This window comes from Corythoichthys intestinalis, chromosome 8 (assembly GCF_030265065.1).
Source record: "Corythoichthys intestinalis isolate RoL2023-P3 chromosome 8, ASM3026506v1, whole genome shotgun sequence".
NCBI classification, from domain to species: domain Eukaryota; kingdom Metazoa; phylum Chordata; class Actinopteri; order Syngnathiformes; family Syngnathidae; genus Corythoichthys; species Corythoichthys intestinalis.
The window spans coordinates 23,943,978-23,966,593 of NC_080402.1; the positions used below are offsets into that span (position 1 = coordinate 23,943,978).

The 22,616-nt window shown below is 38.4% G+C and overlaps 1 protein-coding gene across 4 annotated transcripts in view; it reads left to right on the top strand.

The window, feature by feature from the left end:
- ncapg (non-SMC condensin I complex, subunit G) overlaps positions 1–22,616 on the top strand; it is a 39,078-nt gene that overhangs the window by 12,807 nt on the left and 3,655 nt on the right. For 2 of the 4 annotated variants that reach the window (XM_057843617.1, XM_057843618.1), the window contains exons 11-19: positions 469–558; positions 952–1,140; positions 4,261–4,371; positions 6,530–6,649; positions 10,741–10,983; positions 16,582–16,763; positions 18,699–18,864; positions 19,003–19,170; positions 19,254–19,377. In XM_057843617.1, the coding sequence (XP_057699600.1) occupies positions 469–558; positions 952–1,140; positions 4,261–4,371; positions 6,530–6,649; positions 10,741–10,983; positions 16,582–16,763; positions 18,699–18,864; positions 19,003–19,170; positions 19,254–19,377 (1,393 nt within the window). The remainder of the gene's footprint in view (positions 1–468; positions 559–951; positions 1,141–4,260; positions 4,372–6,529; positions 6,650–10,740; positions 10,984–16,581; positions 16,764–18,698; positions 18,865–19,002; positions 19,171–19,253; positions 19,378–22,616) is intronic. The other 2 variants (XM_057843619.1, XM_057843620.1) reach the window with 1 other exon arrangement.

A 22,616-nucleotide genomic window follows, 5' to 3' on the forward strand; every position in this document is an offset into this window, starting at 1 on the left:
TCCACGCATCGATTTTTCTCACTTAAATCTATGCAAATGAGATCAGTTTGCTTTATTTTATTTCTATCATTGATCGCAACATTGCAGGGACGGCTAAGTCATTGAGATTGTGGTTCAATATGAATGTCGTTAAAAAAAAGACAAATTTGTGATTTTCAAATAAAAATGAATGATTATGATTTTAAAGCTATATTGTAGCCATTGTGTAGAAATTATATCTTCAAAACATTGATGAAATCCAGTTAAAAAGGGAACCATGCTCATATTGACCCTATGCAGCTGTACCCTAAAGTTGTGGCAACTTTCTATATATGGCTGACCTTATGAATTCAATTCAGAGGAGCTTTTGCTATAAAGTGTGCCAGACGCCAGTAATCAACAACTGCCAAACACTGTTACCATACTCATGGAAGGTAATATGTCTGACATTGGAGTTTTTTTTCTATCATATTATTACTTGGATCACAGGTGGCAGAAATAATCTCAGATGTGCGGGCGCCAATCTCGGAAGCAAGTCAACCGGTGGACGAGAATGTCAGCCGTCGCCAACAGGTTCAGGTGGGAAGATCTCTGCAAACTGCGTCCAAATGTTCACTTTTCATCCAGCAGATGGCTGTTATTTATTTTAGCAGGCAAAGTGTGGCTGACTGATTAAAGTTGGATGTAATGTGTGTGCTGAGCTGCTCTCCGTCTGTTTGAATATTTTTTCCTATTTTTCCACTAGTGCAAGCTTCTCAGGATTTATTCTCCTTTCTAGGATCTTAATCTGAATAGGCATCCTTTGCTCCATATGCCACAGGCACCTGTAACCCTCTCTAATCCTTCATTCATTTAGAGACATTGGCAGCCTGGCCCATCCTTAGTTATTGTTGGTTCTGTTGATGAAGATGATGGTGCTGTTTGTTGTTGGTTACTGTCAAAAGTCTTCTTGCTTGTCCATCTCTCATCCAGCTGGCAGAGGTGAAGGTGCGCATCTTGGAAGCTAAACAAGCCCTGGAAGAGTGCATCGCTGCTCAAGACTTTGGCCGTGCTGCTGAGTTGAAGGACTCCATCACAGAGCAGGAGAACCAGCGCAACAAGATCCTCCAGGAGATTGCAGCAAGTAACCAGCAGGCTGACATTGAGATCCGCGTCGAGAAGGTACTTGAAGAGGCGGGCCATGCCTCCTCATGTTCTGTTTACAGTAATACAGTGCAATACAGTACAGTATTGCACTTTTTCATACATTAATTAGGGCTTCAGCTATCAATTATTTTAGTAGTGGATTAATCGATGAACTAGTTAGTTCGAGTAATCGGATAAGGAACATAGAAAATTAAAATATCTGAGCTGAGCCTCAAACGGTATTAAAAAAAAAAATTTAAAATTAATGAGGCTCTAAGTACAACAACAACAATTGGCTAACTTACATAGCAAAAGTCCATTAGCTTAAATGCTATAAAATGCTAACTTCTCTTTTTTTTTTTTTTTTTTTTTTTTTTAAAACAATGCTCTTAACAAATGGTTCAAACGCATATTCCCAAAAAATGGCTAAATGTACTAAATATACCTATAAACTAGGGGTGTAACGGTACACAAAAATCTCGGTTCGGTCAGTACCTCTGTTTTGAGGTCACGGTTCGGTTCATTTTCGGTACAGTAAGAAAACAAAATGCAAAATATAAATGTGCTAGTTGTTTATTACACACTTTTGTGCTTTCAACAATAGGAACATTAGACTATACAAAGCTAGAATTCTGTTCAAAAAGTAGCGGGTATTTAAAGATAATAATCCAACAACAATTTGCCTTTCAAACCCTGCGTATTGGTCAGCTTTCTTCCTGAAAGAAAGATGAAAAAAGAAGTCCTGTGCTAAAGAGAAAAGCAATCCCAATGACAAAGATTATAACATGTATTTTACAAATGAAATGCCTCAACGAATCATTTTTTTCCTTATGAACGGTTCTCAAAAGCTTTATTGGTGGATTTTCTCAAGTTAAAGCGCCACACAGAAATTAATACATTTAATTGTGTAAGCAGGATCTCCGTATTATTCTTGTTATTTAATTACAGGTGTTTTAGCTCATTTCAATTTATTTTATTTAAAGGGGCTATTTATTTTACTGTGTTTATATTTTACAAATGTGATGTAGTATTCATTTATATTGTATATTTTATGTTGTATAACTTCCTATGTGAATGTTAGTTCCTACTTGTTTTGTTGTGGTAGGAGGGTTTTGTATTGAACACGGGGCCGTGTTGGTTATTATTATAGCAGAGAAGACAGCAGTAAATCAACAAAAACAAGTCAACTGTGCCCCGATCTGCCACTTAAGAGATCTGATGGACTCAAAATGTGGGTTACGATTGCATATTAGATTGAAAATTGACTGGATCCACCGTATTTTTACACGAGTGACTTCCGGTCTGCCCGATCCTAGCTAGTAGTATTGACGCAGGAGGGCCGCGTCTCGCGTCAAACAATAAACTCTGCCGTTCTTTTCGCGTGCGTCGCGTCGAGCCGCTTCTGGGATGCGTCTAACACGCGGCTGCACTGCGACTGGTGTGCATAGGCTGATTGACTTTAAAGCCCGCATTTCACTGTGTTCTCGCGGTGGCCACGTTGTCGCGTAAATCTACACAAAGAAACTGTAACCCGATCGACTCACAGCCTCGAAAAGTAAGGGTTACATTACGTCAGAAACTTGTTCGGTACGCCTCCGTTCCGAACCGAGCACCCCGTACCGAAACGGTTCAATATAAATACATGTACCGTTACACCCTTACTATAAACTAAATTATGAATGCATTAAAAAAATTAGCTCAAACAAAAATTTAGCTTATTTTGGTCTTAACAGGGAGCAGCTGGATTCAGCTATGTGAAATGAGTTACAGTGATACCTCAGCTCACGAACGCTTAAGCTCACGAACTTTTTGCCTCAAGAACATTAAATTCGCGAGCATATAGTCTCTGCTGACGAACTAGTTTTCGGCGGACGAACCAAACCACGTGGTCGAACAGCGCCACGAGAAGCTGACGCACGCTCACGGCGTCCCAGTTCGTCCCCTCCCTTTCGTTGAGTGCGGACGTGGTTTGTGTTTGATAGACATTTTGGACCATATTGAGTGTAGTTTTGCTATTATGGGACCGAAAAAGACCCCACCACAGGCTAGTGTTAAGCCTAAGAAGACATTAAAGAAAATAAGGTATATTTTTGTGCAATTTTAAGGCTTATTTAGTAGAAAATTATGTTTTATGGGGACCTGGGAACAGATTATTCTCATTTTAATGGTTTTTTTTATGGGAAATAAATGTTCGGAAGACGAACTTTTCGCCTTACACACGCTTTCTGGGAACCAATTATGTTCGTGAGCTGAGGTATCACTGTATATCATATTCATTGTTGCCACTAGAGGGCAGTGTATCCACTCAAATCAAAAACTAAATGCAAACATTTTCAAAACAAACCATTACAACACCACTTTAATTAAATGGATACTCAAAGCAGCAATATTTAATTTGAATCTTTTTCCTAATCGAATTACTCGAGTTGATCGATTATTCGTTGCAGGACTAACATTAATGCGCTTTGTATGTAAAAGTGATAAAAATAGAAACAAAAAAAAACAAACAAGTAATCTCCCCTATTAATAAAAGTTTGAATTTGCCAATTTTAATACCTTTAAATCAGAGTATAATCCTTAGTCACTGATAGCGTAGTGGTGCATTTGCCTGGCTTGGGCAGAGACATCATGTCATCAATTCCCTCTCAGTGGCGGTGTGATTGTGGGTGCGAATGGTTATCTCTGTCTATGCTTTACAACTGATTGTCGAGCAGTTAAGAGTTATTCTGCCATTCTCCCGAGGTCAGCTGGAATAGCAACCAGCGATCCTGACAAGGGTAAGCCCTCTTGAAAATGGACTATGACCTTAAGTTGTTTTAATATTCTAAAAGGTTGCATGTACTTGCATAGGCAGATAATACTCTGCAACTTCTACTGACAAAACAGGCTAAACTTATCTTCTGTCTGACATAATCTGATCTCTGTCGGGATGCATCACTTCAACAAACGTCCTTGACACGTTCCTGTTTAGCCAGGGCTTGGGCAAGATGGTGTATCTTAGGGTGTTTAAATAATTTCAGTAAATAGCAAGGAAAGGCATGTAAAAGCTCTTTTTTTGTTAGAGGTCACTTTCAAAAGAAATCTGGTGAATGCTGAAGAAAAAGGTAATATCAGTCAGCTTTCACAGTTCCTAATCTTGTTTTGTTTTGTTTTAAGAATGATCCCGAGACTCTGCTGAGGTGTCTGGCAATGTGTGTCGAGCTGCTTAAGCAGTTGAACATCAAGAATAAAATCAGCCCGACAATAAGCGCCTTGATGACCTCTCTGGTATGAATTATACAGTACAGTACTTGACCAATATCACCATTTGACGCAACACAATGTATCTGATTCATTATGTCCAAAACAATTAATCATAATCTGAGTTAGGCCTGAACGATATTGGAAAAAACAATTGTTGCGATTTTTTGGGGGTTTGCGATATTTTGCGATATTGGGGAAAAAAAAAAAATATATATATATATATATATATATATATATATATATTTTTTTTTTTTTTTAAAGAAATTTTCACTAGATGACTTGAATAGCTGTTTGGAAAGACTTTGGATGACTCAACATCACCACAGTGTACAGTGATCCCTTGTTTTTCGCGGTTAATGGGGACCAGAACCCGCCGCAGTAAGTGAAAAACCGCGAAGTAGAGCCCCCCCCCAACAATTTCTTTTTTTGTGTGTGTGTGTGTGTGTTTTTTGCGCTCAATGTATTTATTCAGATTTAGCATTGGAAAGAGATACATATAAGACATGTTTTTTCTCACTTTTTCCCCCAAAGTGATTTAAAAAATGTACATAAATAATTGGTTTTTAACCCTTTAACACCGTGCAAAATAGTGAGAAAAAAATGTGTATATATCATCTAACACAAAAAGGGTTTGGAAGATATCTCTTTGTGAAGTTAGGTGTTGTACCCATCACCTTATCAAAAGTATATACGTACATGCAATCAAGCTTCTCGCACACACATCTACATAAAAATTGAAAAGATTATTAACATTGAAAAAAAGTATTTTAAAAAATATTGACAAGTAGTTCAATTTCTTGGATTTTTCAGGCATGCGACCCAATAAAGTTGTATTTTTTTTTATTTTTTTTTTTTGCGCACTCAATAAAGCTTCTTCTTGAACAGGTCACGGAGCTGCGTCACACACAACGTCACACAGCCTACTCTTTAGCGCGCTGCTGTCACTTCTACTCGCCGAGACGCCGATTCATCAGAGGAAAACAACGACAAATACGTCTCTTCTTCCTTCAGTTAATGAAATAATGCATTAGCTTGTGCTAAATGTAGTTTTAGATTCATTCTGCACGTTTCAAAGTCGCTCGCTCAAACCAAACGGTGTTGTGCATTTTTCGGCACGTCACCGGCCGCTGCTTGCTTCGCATGCCTCCCTTTCAATAGTTGGCGCCTCGCTCGGAAATTTATTTAAAATGATCACATTCGGTTCGTCCTTCCTGACATCACAACGACTCTTGGGATAAGTAGTATTTTGTGCAGCTTTCGCTTTTGAAAAAGGACAAGAAATGATGACAATGTGGAGATGGATACATGGTCCATGCAGCGTTTTAATGTATATTTATGAGTGCAATAAAACTATCAAATTCAAAATGACATTATCTCCCGTTTTTCTTAGCCGATTGACTTCAAATAAAAACTGGTGTGGACATCAACTTCCGTACTTTCAAACGAGACCAACCAGCAACACGTGGGTGATGTAATTACAGCGTGACGAAGCTTCAAAGACGATGTGCGTAAACGCGTCGCTGCCGACACGTTCGGTGTTAAAGGGTTAAGCACTTCACATGTCATAATTATGATCAGTTTTAAACATAACTGTCCAACCAAATCATTTTTGAACAAGAATAAAGTATTGTAGTAGAAAAATGCTTGGCTTTATTAAAAGCTTCTGTTTATCTACCTTAGCTGTGACTCTTGGAGTGACATGTAGAAATTTCAAACTCCTCATGATCACTTCTGGCATTTATTTTATATGTCTCCAACGTCTCCACACACACACATTCATTCCAGCGCGGCTTCCTTGCAGAAACTGTTTAACAAGTTAAACGATGATTGACACATTGCTCCGCTCTGAAGTCCGCTTCTTTGGCAAGCTCAAAGACAACGAGCATCGTTAACTTTAATAAGTAAGTGCTGCAGTGACTGTGAGGAACAAAGGGCTGGGAGAGGTAGGGTGTGAGGCTGTGCACAGAGCAAAAAGCAAGGCGTATGTGGATTTAAAAAAAATAAAAACTATAGCACGTGCTTGCGATGGGACTATCACGCACATCGCGATGGCGATGTTTAAACGATATATCGTTCAGGCTTAATCTGAGTGTATGAATATTAGTTTATTTAAAACTGTGAAGGAGGTGGTTTTGATTACTAGTTTAATAGGTTGCTGTTTGAATATTTCTTTCCTTGTCAGATCCTGCCCAGCATCGCAAATGCTCATCCCACTGTCCGCAGTATGGCTGTGGTGTGTTTGGGTACTTGCGCTCTGCACAGCAAGGAGGTTGCCAACACCCACATGGTCCTTCTGCTACAGGTAATATTATGAAGACTTATTAGTTATCTTAATGAAGCACTAGAAGATACTCTAGAACAGACTTCCCTCAAATTCAAGGGTGTACAATTCTATTTTAGATCAGCACTAAACTGTCCTAATTGAACATCCATCTCTTTCCATATGCCATTTATCATTTTGATTTGGGATTCCCCAAACATTTCAATGTACTAGAACATTTTGGAGACATGTTGTGCAGACACACAGTTTAAAAAGCCTTCTTTGGTATACTGTAAACAATCTCTTCACATTCTTCTATCAAAATACAACAAGGGTAAAGAACCGCAGGACACACATGCTTACTTTTCAGACTCTTTCAAATCACTTAAAGCGGAAGTTAAGAATTTTTGACATTTTGACATGAATTTTTGCTCCGGACTGGCTAAGCTGGCTCGAGTCAATGGTGCCTGCTTAGCATGCCAATAAAAAACAATAGCTCTACAAACAGATCCAACGTATTTAAATAAATTCAAAATGCAATTTTTTGGTTCCAAAACACCCATATGGCCCAAACAATGTCACATCAAACAGCCGTAATTCATTCCATTCTGCAGGACTGCTTTTTTTAGATGTGTAAAATGACCACAATAGGAGTACTTCAGCCACTCATGCTCACGATGCATTCGAGGAAGGTGGGAAGTCAGATCAGTTGCAACCTCAAAGTGTTCTAAGTGAATATAAATAGCAAACATGGCTGATCGTGACAAGTAGTTTTTTATTTTGGCCATCAAAAGACATTTTGACCTCCAGCAAATAGTGGAGGCGTTGCAATATTTTTTCCAGATTGGAGGTTGGAAACTCTGACTTCCACCTTCCTCGAATACAGCATCAGTCTGCTGAGTTAACTGACGGCCAGCAACATGGCAAAATGTGCATTTAGAGGCTGTGAAAACAGAAGAAATTGGCAAAGCAAAGTTTCCACAAACTCCCTATGAAGAACGAGGAACAATATAAACTGGTTACAGGCTGCTGGCTACGACATGAAAAGTCAGCGGTGGAAAAAACCCCGATGTCATATCACTCCGCTCTGCTGCTCTGCAGAGCTGCTGGGTTGCAAATGTTGCTTTTCATACTACAATGGCGTAACGCATGCTACACGTCACTTCCACTCATCTATATTCATGACGCTAGCTAATGTTGCTTGGGGGGGCAAGCTCACGTTTGTCCCCAATAGTAAATGAATGGAAATAGTGTACGAAGGAGATGTTTACAGAGCTAAACCTACCAATTTTGTCTGAAAATGATGTTCCTGGTGAAGAACATACAAATGTGCAGTTAAAGAGATGGCTTGAGTGTCGAGGACTGAAAAAGACGAGCCGATCTAAGCTTAGCCTTAGCTTTTTTATCGACACCTTTTTCCTATGCCACTGACAATGACATTCTTCTGTTTCAGCAATCAATCCTTTATCACCATATGCCCTGTTTATCTTATATATTATATCCTCTGGTTGTCTTACGTCTCTGACTGTTCTTTTGGGCTAAAAGCTAACGAACACTTTTAATTTTTTCATTAATAACAAATCTTAATTCTCAAATTTATTTACACTTCCTCCTTACTAAAGTTGTTTTTTTTTTTTCAACAAAAAAAACGTAGCAGTGGCAGTCAAACACCGTTTTGATTCTTTTCAGGTCATTCATTGTCAAAAGCAGCACGGCAAAATGCCACGCTAAAAAATAAGTAAAAAATATCAAAAAGGCTTACCTCTTTGTCCTCTGAAGGACCATGCCAACCCAACAAAATGTTTACTGCATATGAAATGTGAATGGCTTCACCTTGCGTTAAACGTCCCTGCAAGTTGATCCATTCTTCACATTTTTTTCCTCCGAGTTTTTTGTTTTGGGAAACATATGAAGAAAACATCCTTCATATGTCGTAATGCCGTTTTTACAAGTTCCATATCAGCTCAGCAGTGCTTGATTGGCATGTTCGTTTTTAAAAGATTACCGGAGAAAACTGGCATAAATATAATGTTTTTTTTATGCGAGAGTGTGTCTATAATAGGCATGTGCCGGTATGATATTCTGACTGTATGATAACCTTAAGCCAAAATATGACAGTTTTATGGTATCAGGGTATTGCAATTACAGCTCTAAAATATGTTACTTTGAAATATCTGGAATTTAAAAGAAGAAAAAATCCATTGAACAGGATTTTTACTTTTCAAAACATTAGCAAATTGGAACATAAGTATGATGTTCAGTTAAAATTTACAAAAAAAAATAACAAATTGAAATAAATACAGTCCTTTAGGTGAGTGTAAAGCCACAGCTGAACATTATTACCATCAGAACAAAAATAATTATTTTCCATAAAAAGCACGTGTGTATGACTTGTATAATGTTTACATTATACACACATTCTTTCTCAACACAGACTGTTGCCAGAGAGAAAAAAAAACACGTTTTACCACCGCTAGACACACGAAACACGCTGGAGTTAACTCTCGTCGCTGGTGGGGAAACGTATGACAGTGTTTAATAACCTATAACGAACAGACGCAAAATCATATTGGAGGTGTTGCCTCCTCGGCAGCCACCCTCCGCAAACATGTTTTCCACGTCGGTTTGCCCTTCTCCTCCAAGCCGCAGTTGCTGTAACTTTTCTGTAACCGAAGTATTCCCGTACCAGCGATTTTTTTTTTTTTTTGGACGGGATAAAAGATTCAGGAGTTTCACCTCCTCCAGTCATCGTGTAGCACAGCTCACTCACTGACACTGAGCAACGACCGTTGGCGGAGGGTTGAGCCTTACAGCTGCAAGCGAGGGATTTCGCCCTGCAAAAATATAACTAATACCTTCCGGTATGACGGAATTTTTTTGCGGTTTTGAAACCTTGACGTTTTCATACCACGGTATACCTTGAAACCGGTAATCGGCACATGCCTAGTCTATGATATACCATTTCCGCCTTTTGATGCGACGTCACGGTCTAAAAATAGCATTTGTGCAGTACGCTATTATTGACATGCAATGGTAAGTTTTAATAACTTAATCCTGAAGACATAGCCAACACTTGATTGTATGGGTCATCGATGATTTTCATGTGTGCATATGTTTTTTAATGGCATGCTAAGTCAGCCCAATTGAGCCCTGAAACTAACAAATAACTAACAAACAACACGGAATTTTTTAAAATCAAATCTACCAAATTATTAAACCCTCGCTAACTCTGAGATTAAGCCTGATGTCAAAAATTCTGAACTTCCGTTTAAGTTTTGAAGGCAGGTCTGATTGATGCAAAAGGAAAGTACATTACGGTGGGCAGAGCTGCGGCAAGTAGAAAAGCAATGGTTTTGTACCTTGCAGCATTTCCCCTTGTGATGTAAATGTGGTGTAATTTGAGACTTGTTAAATAACAACTCCACTTTGATACTGGAACCAGGACTGACGTCCTCTAATAAGACACTGTTTCACTGGACTGCTTTCTAGGTGTGAAGTCATTCCCTGCTATCAAACCTCTTTGACTTTAAATGCAGAAGAAAACTTTAATGAATATGCATTATTATGCATTATCCAGTTACCTGATAACAATAAGTTGGCGCATCTTTTTTGTTAACTTTTGCCTTTGATGTGGTAGCGCTAGCTTGTTAAAAGTCCCACCGTTTAACTTTGTTCATTGCTTGAACTTGGTGAATCTAATAGCCTACCTACCCAGTCTTGGACAGGGCTGTTATCATATGAATCCCCACCATCATCACATCACAGAAAGATAAATTAAAATAATTTCCCCCTAAAAGGTCAGATATAAAAAGTGTTTTTTGAAGTTCAACTAAATTGGTACCTTGTTACTCATACTGTGTTAATTATCGTAACTTGTTTCTGTAATTGAGAATAATGTAGCAGATGACTGAAATTTTAGAGCTTTCGTAAGTCAGGGTACCACTTTATTTGCAGACAACAAAGTAAAAATTCACATTTCAGTTTCTTTTTACATGATAGATCTTTAGATAGCAGCTCTTCTTTTACTTCGACTGTAAAATGCAGCAATTTTGTAGGGTTTCTTTGTAAAAGAGGCTCAAAGAAAAAAATACAGTCTGAGCAATCTGTAATACAGCTGCAGTTTCTCTTTTTAGATCGCTCAACTCGACGAGGTCAAGATTCGCATCAGTGCTCTCCGAGCAGTCATCGACCTGCTGCTGCTGTTTGGCTTCCAGCTGGTCTCTGAAACTGGCAGTGACCAGAAGCCTCAGCTGCCGGGATCACCAGACCAGGAGGAAGAGGAGGAAGCGGAGACACAGATGGCGCAGGCTGAAATGAGGGGGGAGGACACAGCGCAGAGCATTTTGGTGATGCTTTCAGAGCTCTTGGACAGTGAGGTCAGCTTTCATATATGAAATAACTTTTTGAATGAATTAATGAATGAATAATTTTATTGTCCTCATCATCGGTATCATTGACAATCATTGACAATTACAAAATGTGATATGATTTGCCCGATGGAACCGAAGAAGAAGACAAAGGTGGACGGGAGGAAGCATATGCTTATCAGTTTCCCGTCCCCCATACAACTAAAGACGCACATTCAGACATGGTACATACATCAGATGGCCACAAAACTATAAAATAACACAATCAACAATCAGGGTTTAATAATTCAGCGTCAAGTCAAGCAGCTCGATTAATTTTAGGGCGTACAAGGTTATGGCTTTGTCATGTCCCTGACATTTTTGCATCTGTTTGCTGTGGGAACATTTTGTTGTGGCTATGTGTGTCGCAAAAGTGATTATGTGTTATCACAGCTGGTGTGAGTAGCGACTCAAAATGCTTTTCTTTTAAGTCTCTTAAAATGATACATTGTTAAGGTGTACAACTGTACATGGTGCAACAATTGGCGCACACAAAGATCACTGTAACAGTTTCATCAGACATGAATGTATGAGGAAAATCAACATTTAGTACATATTTTATCCCAAGATTAATGTCTCCACAACGAAAAACATGCTTATTATTCGTTTTATACAGTATCTTTTCCATATACTCAGTAAGAGTGCTTCAGGAGCTCATAGAGTGCGTATGTACACGGTGAAGGCTGGAGCAATCAAATTTTAATTCGAGATGGGGCAAATCCGATCCAATATCGGGTCCACATACAGTCCCTGACAAAAGTCTTGTCGCTTATCCATTTTGTAGAAAGAATTGCTAATAACCCGACTTTTAATTATTCAATTGGTTTCAGAAATGGCTCATATGAAAGCGAAGACCCTCCCAAATGATGTTGAATGTACAAAAATATATCTGTTTCACTGAAAAAAGATTTATCATTTAATGAAGACATAAAGGTCAAATTTTGGCAACACAAAAGTTTTGTCGCCTTCAGAAAGTAGTGTGAAAATTGAACAAAAAATGTACTTCAAATACAAAAAGATGTTACATAACATCTCAGGGTGCAGACAATTATAAAACCGTGTGGCATTTGCCAAGGCCCACAGCCTGTCAAAAGGATGGACGCTGGAAAAGTGGCAAAAGGTGGCTATTTCATTGAATTAGACCACAGTCGCCACAAATATTGCAGGAGACCTACTGGAGCCCGCATGGATCCGAGATTCACTCAGAAAACAGTGAAGTTTGGTGGTGGCAAAATCATGGTCTGGGGTTACATCCAGTATGGGGGTGTGCGAGAGCACTGCAGGGTGGAAGGCAACATAAATAGTCTGAAATATCAACAAATCTTAGCTGCCTCTTACATCCCCAACCATAAAAAGGGACAAACTCTGCAGCAGGATGGTGCTCCATCGCATTCTTCAATCTCTACCTCAAAGTTCCTCAAGGCAAAGAAGATCAATATCCTCCAGGACTGGCCAGCTCAGTCAACAGATGAACATCATTGAGCATGTCTGGGGTAGGATGAAAAAGGAAGCATGGAAGACGAAACCCAAGAATGTTGATGAACTCTGGGAGGCATGCAAGACTGCTTTTATTTGATGTTCCTGATGTTAAATTCATCAATGAATTGTATGAATCCTTGCCGAACCGCATGGATGCAGTCCTTCAAGCCCATGGAAGTCATACAAAATATTAAATTAGGATCTCACAGCACCACAACTTATTTCACGTATGTTATGCAACATATTTTTGTATTTGTAGTACATTTTTTATTCATTTTTCACACTACTTTCTGTAGGTGACAAAACTTTTGCCTTGCCAAAATTTGACCTTTATGTCTTCATTAAATGATAAATCTTTTTTTCAGTGCAACAAATATATTTTTGTATATTCAACATCATTTGGGAGGGTCTTAGCTTTCAAATGAGCCCTTTCTGAAACCAATTGCATAATTAAAAGTCAGGTTATTATCACTTGTTTCTACAAAATGGATAAGCGACTAGATTTTTGTCAGGGACTGTACAAGTTTAATTCATTGATCGGATCGACACTGAAAATTTCCGATCCCTGAGCCATATCTCAGGTCTCGTCATTCAAATGTAATTTGGGTATAGGCCTGTCGCGATAACAAATATTAGTGTGCGATAATTATTCTCATAAATTATTGCGATATGCGATATTATTGCGCCCCCCCCCCCAATTTTTTTTAACCAATTTACAATAACACAGTGAGAATACAGTATACATTAATAGATAAATTCAAAAATACTTTTTAAGAAATCACAACTAAAAACAATAGACCATGCCTCTTAAGTAAAATAAACAACAATATTGATACCGCACAGCACCACAGAATAAATAAAATGTGTATTAAAAAAAAGAGGAAAAAAAAAATTGCACTTAATAACTTAAGCATTTAGGCAAATGAAAACTTTTCCCCGTCATAGCTTCTGCAATGGAGTTCCATAGGGATGCAACGATACAGTTAAATCACGGTTCGGTACGATTTTTGATACGGGGGTCACGATTTTCGATCTGATTCAATACATTTAATGCTCTGTAAAAAAAAAAAAAAAATATATATATATATTTTTTGTTTCGGTTTTTTTTTTTTTTTTTTTTGCTAGCGAGCAAAAATTAAATTGCCATCATATAAACATGCATTTTAGTGCATAATATTTACTGTATGTGCTTACTTCTTACTGACGTGAAAAATGTTTGTACAAAAGTGCTGAGAACAATCTTTACTGTTTGTAAAGTGAGGCAGGGCGCACTGTTGATTGCTACAGCTTTCTTAGCAGCTAGGTTTACTACATGAGCAAGACATCCTATTTGTGGTCCGAATCCATCTGTGTCACGTACTGAATTAACAATATTTGCAACATTATCTGTAGTCACTGGTATGGAATGATTTGGCCTTCCTAACTTCCATTCAGTCATGACAGTTTAGAATTCATCAATGTAGTATATGGACCACGTAACCCACAATCACTCTGTGCTCACGTAGCCAATGGCATGGGATGTAGCACATCTAGTGTGCCATTTCATGATATCTAGTGTGTGCGCGCATTAAAAAAGTTAACAAGCGCCGCCAAAGTCACGTCTGCTCATTACTACACAACACCAGCATATGACACAGCGCTCTTAATTTCATTCAGCTGTTTATTGTCAAAGCGAGGTTGTTCGTAGCAGCCTAGTCGGTAACAATGTTTTGGCGGACTTCGTTGTAAAAATCCGGCGTTGTGCCGAAAAACAGCCACCCGCGTGAAATGTCACTCCTGACGGGAGCGCCCACACGTCAACGACAACGGCGTGCTGTAGATTGTCCACAGTCACTCCGGAGCACTGATGCGGCCGGTATACGTTGAACAACAGGATATAATGGGAACGATTGGCTCTGGCGCTACTTTTTGCCGGACTTGGAACGAAGATGCATTTTGCGCAGTTGGTAACGAGGAATCCGAACTTTTAACAGCACGTCTGCCGCACGCACGTGCACGCGAGGCGATAAATCGCAGCGGAAAAATTACCGCCTTCATTTTTATATATCACGCGATAAATGGAATTATTGCATATTGCGACAGGCTTATTTGGGTAGCGCCTTTACAGCGCTTCACTTTTATTTTATTTCGTCAACATTGCTAATGTTTGATTTTGGTTCCGCTGTCGTGAGAAACAACCATTTTGTCTGTTTACAAGTGCATCGCAATTTTGGCTTAAGGCAGGGTCAGCGGCGTTTGGTGCATATAATCTAGTGTTAAACGGCTGTAAAGGAGTTTAACATTTACTTTGCGCCAGTTAAGCCACTTGGAAGGACTCAGTTTTGGGCATTTTTGGTAAAAAAAAAATTTTTCATCTAGAACCTGGATTTTACACCGACACTTCACGCAAGCTAAGCCCAAAATGAGTCGCTCTCGGCGGCAGCGAGAACGAGATAGGGGTGTAGAAGTCCCTAATGTTTTTTTCTTCGAAAAATGTCCCCAAACAATTGTAGTAGTTCGCGCCCGTACACGCGCTTAAAGGTGCACCCCCCCGCCCCTTAAAAATAAATAAATAAATAAATATCGCTTTTATGTCATGTTTAGAGACCACCGTCCAGGGGCGTCACTAGGCCTTAAGAATTTAGACCCCCCTTAGTTACCAGGTGACCCACAGGATGTAAGAAAACGGCTAACAGAGACTGTGAAGCTATTCTTTATTATAAATTTAGACATTTCTTTTAGAAACAAATTTTAAAATTAAAAAAAAAATTGTATAAAAATCAAACATAGGTGTGCGCAGTTACGGTATTTTTACAGCATTAGCAAGAAAAAAAGGCTGTAAATCTATTCAAAAAATGTACACAGCAGTGTTTTTTTTTTTTTTTTTTTTTTAATTTTTGTCTTAGTCTTTTGGACAACAATATATATATATATTTTTTTGTCATTTCAAAATGTGTCTTCGTTTAGTTTTAGTCAACGAAACTTAGTTGACAATTCTCAAAATGTTTTTTCAAAACTTTTAGTCCATGAATAAATAAATGGTTTCCAACAATTTCGAATGAACATGACAGACGAGCACAAAACTGTAGAGTCTACAAGGACATCAAAATTTTCATGATAATACACACTCAGCAGGAAAACAGCACATTTGCAATTAAGTAAACTCACTTGGACGTCACGAACTGTATGTAAAATGTTTTCCAACAGACACTGAGTCACTGCGCTAAATGCTAATGCTAACGCGGATGCTATGCTAACGCCACAACAAGTTTAGCGTGTGATGATCACTCAGCACAGACCTTTAAAGGCTAAAGAAACATGGCATAGCCAAGATAAGAAAACAAAATTTAGCAAGCCACACCTGACATGTTTCACAAAAGGAGCTTAAAATGAACGTACGCTTAAGCCTGTGTGTGGGCCGAAGGGGGGGGGGCTGCTAAATGTGTTCTAACTACACATACAATAAGAAAATATCACACATTGTGAATTTATGAGGGGAAACTATGTCAAATTTTCATCTCGTTTTCGTGTCGTCAGGCGACAATTGGCCTCCATCTCGTTACGTTTTTAGTCTCCCAAGACACGTTTTCACTGCCTCGTCGTCATGAAAAAATTGTTCATTGACGAAATATTTTCGTTAACGTCATTGCTGACGAAAACGACACAGGTACACAGAATATCAGATCATCCTGAATAAATTAGTTTTGGCCAAAGAAATTATGTCACTGTTAATTTTCTTCGTCATCTTTCCTATTCAGCTAATACTGAACTCAGAATACATCATACAGATGAGTAATGGTGTCACGGCATAGTATCTGCCAAACTAGAAGCGTGAATTGTTCTCCAAGACATATTCGGGACATTTGTTGATGGCTGTCTTGAATTTTTCAAACGGCGAGTCGTGAATGATAATAATAATAATGAAGGAAAAGACAAAGAGGTCTTGTATCGTAATTGTATTGGTATCGACAGGTTTCCTGATTCAGGTATAGGTTTGAAAGTTAAAGGAAATGAGGTGTTTAAAAAAAACTGAAAAAATAGGACATCACAAAGATGGGTAACACTGGATGAAATACGGTAATAACACATGTTCCTGAATTTTGCATGCAGGTGTCCGAACTGCGCACAGAGACAGCTGAGGGTCTGGCCAAACTAATGTACATGGGTCGTATGTCCAGTGCCAAGATTCTATCACGTCTGATTCTGCTGTGGTACAACCCGATCACTGAGGACGACATCCGTCTGCGACACTGCCTGGGCGTCTTTTTCCAGCTATATGCCCGTGACAAAAGGTCAGTGCGAAAGAACTGGCATTTTCAACATGACCGGCACTTTCATTTGTACAGTCGAACCTCAATATTCAGAAACCTTCGTTTTCATACGATCAGGTTTTCAATTAACGTTTTGGGTTGAATTGTGTAGTGTCAGTTTTCGTACATGTGCTTAGTTTTCATACCGAAACCACACGATACCTTTTGTCATTGCTGTCTTCCAACAAGATTCCATAGAGGTTGAAGTTATGATAAATGTTGACTCATCTACTGTATATCATTATTTTTTCCTCTTTAATGTTTTTTTTTTTTACTACATTCATATTGGACAGAGGTCTCAAATGCTGCAGTTATTGATTATCTAAGTTATCGATTAATCAACTAGCTAGTTCGAATAATCGCGTAATTACATTAGATTTAATGTGTTGAAAAATGAATTTCAGTAGATGTAAAAGGCTTACCAAGATTGCACTCTCAAAACGGCATTAAATGCGGATACAAAACATTGTATATGTATCTGTACCTATTTCTATTATTTCGAGTGTTTATTCACACTATGCAAAATTACACTTGCATTTCACAACAGCATTACATGCATTTAAAAATAAATGAAAATACCAGAGCTTACTCTCAAACGGTATAAAAAACATAAATGCCAGTACAACATAAGAACATTTGGCTAAACCTTTTTTTTTTTTTTAAGAATGCTCTTAACAAATCGTTCAAACACATATTCCTACCAAAAAAAAAAACTGCTAGATATACTTTAAAAAATAAATTACGAATGCATAAAACATATTGGCAAACAAAAACTTACCTTATGTTGGTGTTAACAGGGAGCAGCTGGTTTCAGCCAAGTTAAATGACATTGAATAACAATGTCATTCACTGATGCCACTAGAGGGCAGTGTATCCACCCAAATCAATAAACTAAATGAAAACACTTTCAAAACAAACCATTACAACGCCACTGTCATTCAAACGAATCCTCGAAGCAGCAAAATTTGATTCGAAGCGTTTTTCAAATCTTTTGAGTTAATCAATTAATCTTTGCAGCACAAGTGTCAAACCTGCGGCCAAGGGCCCAATTGTGGCCCACGGGCCAATATTTTGCAATATTTTGACATCCAATTGTATTAGTGTTGCCTGCGTGTATTTTGCGATAAGCAATTAAAAAAAAAAGAAGAAAAAAAAATATATATACACACACACATATATAAATTTTGAATAAATTGAATGAACTAATTGAAGGATCTATTTTAGAAAAAAATCAATTACTGAGATAATAAAAAAAGGATGAAAAACGCAAATTTGAAAAGCCATTAGTAATACAAAATATAACGCTAAATAATACTAAAATAATAAATAAAATAAAACTTAAAATAATAATTTAAAACATTGTCATAAATTGGAAAAAAAGAAAAAAGACAAATTCAAATATGTGTGGCCTGTGTATTTTGTTTTGGAAATTATTATTCATTTTAGATATCTTGTGACCTCACATAACTTAACTCTGGTTGCCATGGACGGCAATGGACGTTAAGCGATTGAATTAAGCCCCTCCCCGTTGAAATGGCTTGGAGGTCTAGCACTGTCAATGGCACTGAAAAATGAGCTAGTCCTCCTAGTTTAAATGATTTCAACGTCTGTCATTGTCATTAGCAGGCAATGAGTTAAAATTTTGAGATCTCTGCAATTGATCGTTGAAATTTTACATTTTATCCTAAGGGATACAACTTCGATTTTTGTACAATTCAATTAAGTCTTTTTACAAAGAATCCAGTAATGTCAAAAAACAATCTACTACTAAATTACAATAAATATTATTAGAATAGCTAATATTACATTATTCTAATATACTTTATTTTCTTGGGTGCTTTACTGGAGCCTATCCAAGCTTATTTTGGCCAACCACTTGTGAGACCTTTAACGTGTCAGCCTTCTTTTCTGTCTCAGGGCCCACCAAGAAGTCATCGAGGAGAGCTTCCTCCCAACTGTGCATACGCTAATGAATGCCCCCCCGACATCTCCCCTGGCCGAGGTCGACGTTAACAATGTAGTGGAGCTCTTTGTTGAACTGACCCGCCCGAGTGCCCTCATGAAGCCTTCCGCCATCACAGAAGTTAGCCCTCGCATACACTAACTCATTCTATAGTTAAACACACTGTACTCTTTGCCTTTTACACTATTGTCTGTTGTACACTGTGTTATGTACACTGAGCCAGTGACAGAATTGACAGGTGTCTTTGTGTGTCTTCAGGAAGCCAGTGTCCATGACTACCTGGCGGTGCGCATGTGTGGCGAGATGCTGAAGGACCCCACTGCCCCCGAGGTTCGTCTCTATGCCAAAACCTTGAGCTACCTGGAGCTGAGCAGGAATGAGACTGTCAAAAAGGACATGCTGTCACTTCTGCAGCAGCTAGTGCAGGTGCGCAACATCCTCGTGTGCAAGAACACAGCCACTTACTTCTGCGTTGGCACCATTCAAGCCCCCTCCTCCCCCATTCTCAGGTGGTGAAGGACCGCGTCACTCTGCGCGCGCTGGAGAAGATGATTTCTCAACTGGCGGATTCTAAAGAACAGACTGAGCTCCTCAGTGAGTCTACGCTGCAGCCGCTGAATGCCAATGCAGACGGTATAACATGCAAATACAAACATTTTGATAACTGTTCTATTAGGTATGGAGTCACAGGAGTGCCAACATTAAAAATAAATAAATAAATGAATAAATAAATAAATATAAAGAGAAATGAATATATAAATAAATAAATGAATAGGTAAATAAATGAACGAATAAATAAATATAAAGAGAAATAAATATATAAATAAATAAAAATATAACGGTATACTTTGTCATTGACATTTACTTTTGGTCATTAATAACCACAAACGGAAAAAACAATGACAATATTTTTCATTGACTTTTACTTTCTGTCATTGAACACCACAAACAGAAAAAACAATGACAATTGTATTTTTTGCATTTGCCTCTTCTGTTTGGCTTTTACATTGTCATTTGTCTATCGCCTTTCCTCTTTGGGAATGTAAATGGCAAATGCGCAGAGAAACGGTCTGTCAATCAAATGACGTTGGGAGGGGCTTTCCAACCAGGAATACTAGTCGATAACTGATTATTCCTAGTTTACCTGAAGGAAAGTGACGTCGGTTATCGAGTTGCATGTGCGGTTTTACTTCATTCCCGAAGAGGAAAGGCGATCGACAATGACAATGTAAAAGCCAAACAGAAAAGGCAAATGCAAAAAAATACAATTGTCATTGTTTTTTCCGTTTGTGGTGTTCAATGACAGAAAGTAAAAGTCAATGAAAAATATTGTCATTGTTTTTTCCGTTTGTGGTTGTTAATGACCAAAAGTAAATGACAAAGACATATGACAAAGTATACCGTTATAGTTTTATTTATTTATTTTATTTCTCTTTATATTTATTTATTCGTTCATTTATTTACCTATTCCTTTATTTATTTATATATTTATTTCTCTATATTTATTCATTCATTTATTTATTTTTAATTTTGGCACTCCTGTGACTCCATAATTAGGAAGATTGTGCTTTTATAACCAAAGTGTTGCGAAGACACTGTTAGCGAATTTAAAGGGAACCACAGATAGAAAGACTAGTACAGTGGTACCTCGACATACGATCGCTTCGACACGCAATCTTTTCGACATCCGACGTATAATTTGACTCGCCATTTGTTTCTACATCCGACGACATGCTCGAAATACGACGACATGACAGCACTGCAGACGAACGCACGGCGGATTTTCTTGTCAACACAGGTTTCAAAAAAGGTTGGTACAGGTGGTGAAACAAAAAGGCGACGATTACCTTTAAAATGAAGATGCAAATGATAGAAATATATGAGCGTGGGGTGCACATCCGTGAGCTGGCTCAACAATACGTCTCCACGGTCCTCCTCCGACCACCGTTCACCAGTCTTTATAAGTTAAGCTGACAGTTATTATTGTGGTAACATCGCCAAAGAAATCGCCAGCTTCGCCACGTTTTTATCACTTATTTCACAACTTATTGAACACAAAAAGTCTACTGTCTGTCGAAATTGACGGTGTTCTCAAGAAAACATTGAAAGTGAAATCCTCAAGCTCACCGCTCTCTGGCACGTCAGCCCCGCGGTGCGTTCAGGTACAGCATAAAACACACCACATTAGAGCCCGATTCGTTACATTATTACAGGAATTATTATTATGATATTGTTTCGATTTTCATTTATAATTTTTTGTTTTGCTATGTGTAATTGCCATTTGTAATAGTACCAGCAGTATTTATTAAGGATTTAGTGTAGGTTTTTTGGCTGTGGAAAGAATTAAATGCAATTATAACGTATTCCTATGGGAAAATCCTGCTCGACATTCGACCATTTCGACTTAGAAAACAAGATCCTGGAACGAATTAACTTCGTATGTAGAGGTACAACTGTAGTTCTTAAAAGATAAACGTTAGTATGAGTTAAAATTATTTGATATTAAAAACCCTCTTGATGTTTTCGTTTTGATACAATTTGTGAAATTAGTTTAACTAGTCGGTCGCCTTTTTTGTTGACGCCGTAGGGCGGTGACGTCACATGGTTACGCTGCCGGGCTTCCAGAGTATGACTCTAGCGACATAGACATCATCTGTTCAGCCCTTTCAATTTGAACCCAAGAGGAACATTAATGAGCATGACAGCACTGTCGATATTTCAGAAAACGAGCAGTAAAAGCAAAATGAACTGGAAAGACGGGATGAGACGAGATGAGAGTACAATACCGATGTTCTGCCAAAATGTGCTACACCGTCGACACATCTACAAGAGCTCTGTAACAAAACAATCTGACCAGCAGCAGAATGTGACAAATAATGCCAGTCGTCATACTTGCTTTGCTTACTAGCTAGCACAGTGTTAGATTTGAAGTGAGGTTTTTGTACACCTAGCTTTGTTAAAAAGAACACGCAGGAAGTCAATGTAGCTTTTGTGGAGATTGGTTGCTGCTCCCCCACCAGCTGCTGTGATAGCAACCTTATTTATTCAGGGGAAAACAATAGGATGGGGGGGGTCAGGACTGCATGGGGTCCTAATGGCCCAGGACAAAGGAAAGGCTGACTAAACAGAGGTTATCCTATCTGGTGACTAACTATACTAAGGAAAACATAAATGTTAACTGTTTACACAACAATTCCAACACACAGCTATTCTCCCAGTCTAGGCCAACTACATCATCACCCCGAGCGTCCATTGCATGCATAAAACATGGCGCCCTCCGTAGGTCAAAACATGTACTAAATATAATAGATTTTTAAATCAATGGCAATATTCAGGCATGAAAATCTTTCACCTTTCGGTGAAATTTGCTGTTTTGAACTCAAAAAGGGTGACCTACGTGAATTGTGTAGATCCGAGGAGAAAATTTTTAAGGGTGGGAATGGGCGGTTTTTTAAATGTAGGACGCTTGGTATGCAAGTAGAGAAAGTGGCACAAAGCCAAAAAAGCGCACCAGAGTGGCCAGAACATTGACTTATTTCAACGAAACAAATGAGGGTACACTGTTGTGCCCTGTCTCTTCCATACCAAGTTTGGCTACACGTCGGCTGTGAATGAACACCCAAAGTGCCGTCACCCAGTTGGAATTTTGGACAGATCGTAAGTCCATCTAAGTAAAAACGACATGTTTTATTGAAGTGGCTAAGCCTGTCGCAATATGCAATAAGTTCATTTATCGGCCGTGAATGAACACCCAAAGTACCGTCACTCAGTTGTAATTTTGGACAGATCGTAAGTCCATCTAAGTAACTAACGACATGTTTTATTGAAGTTGCTAAGCCTGTCGCGATATGCAATAAGTTCATTTATCGCAC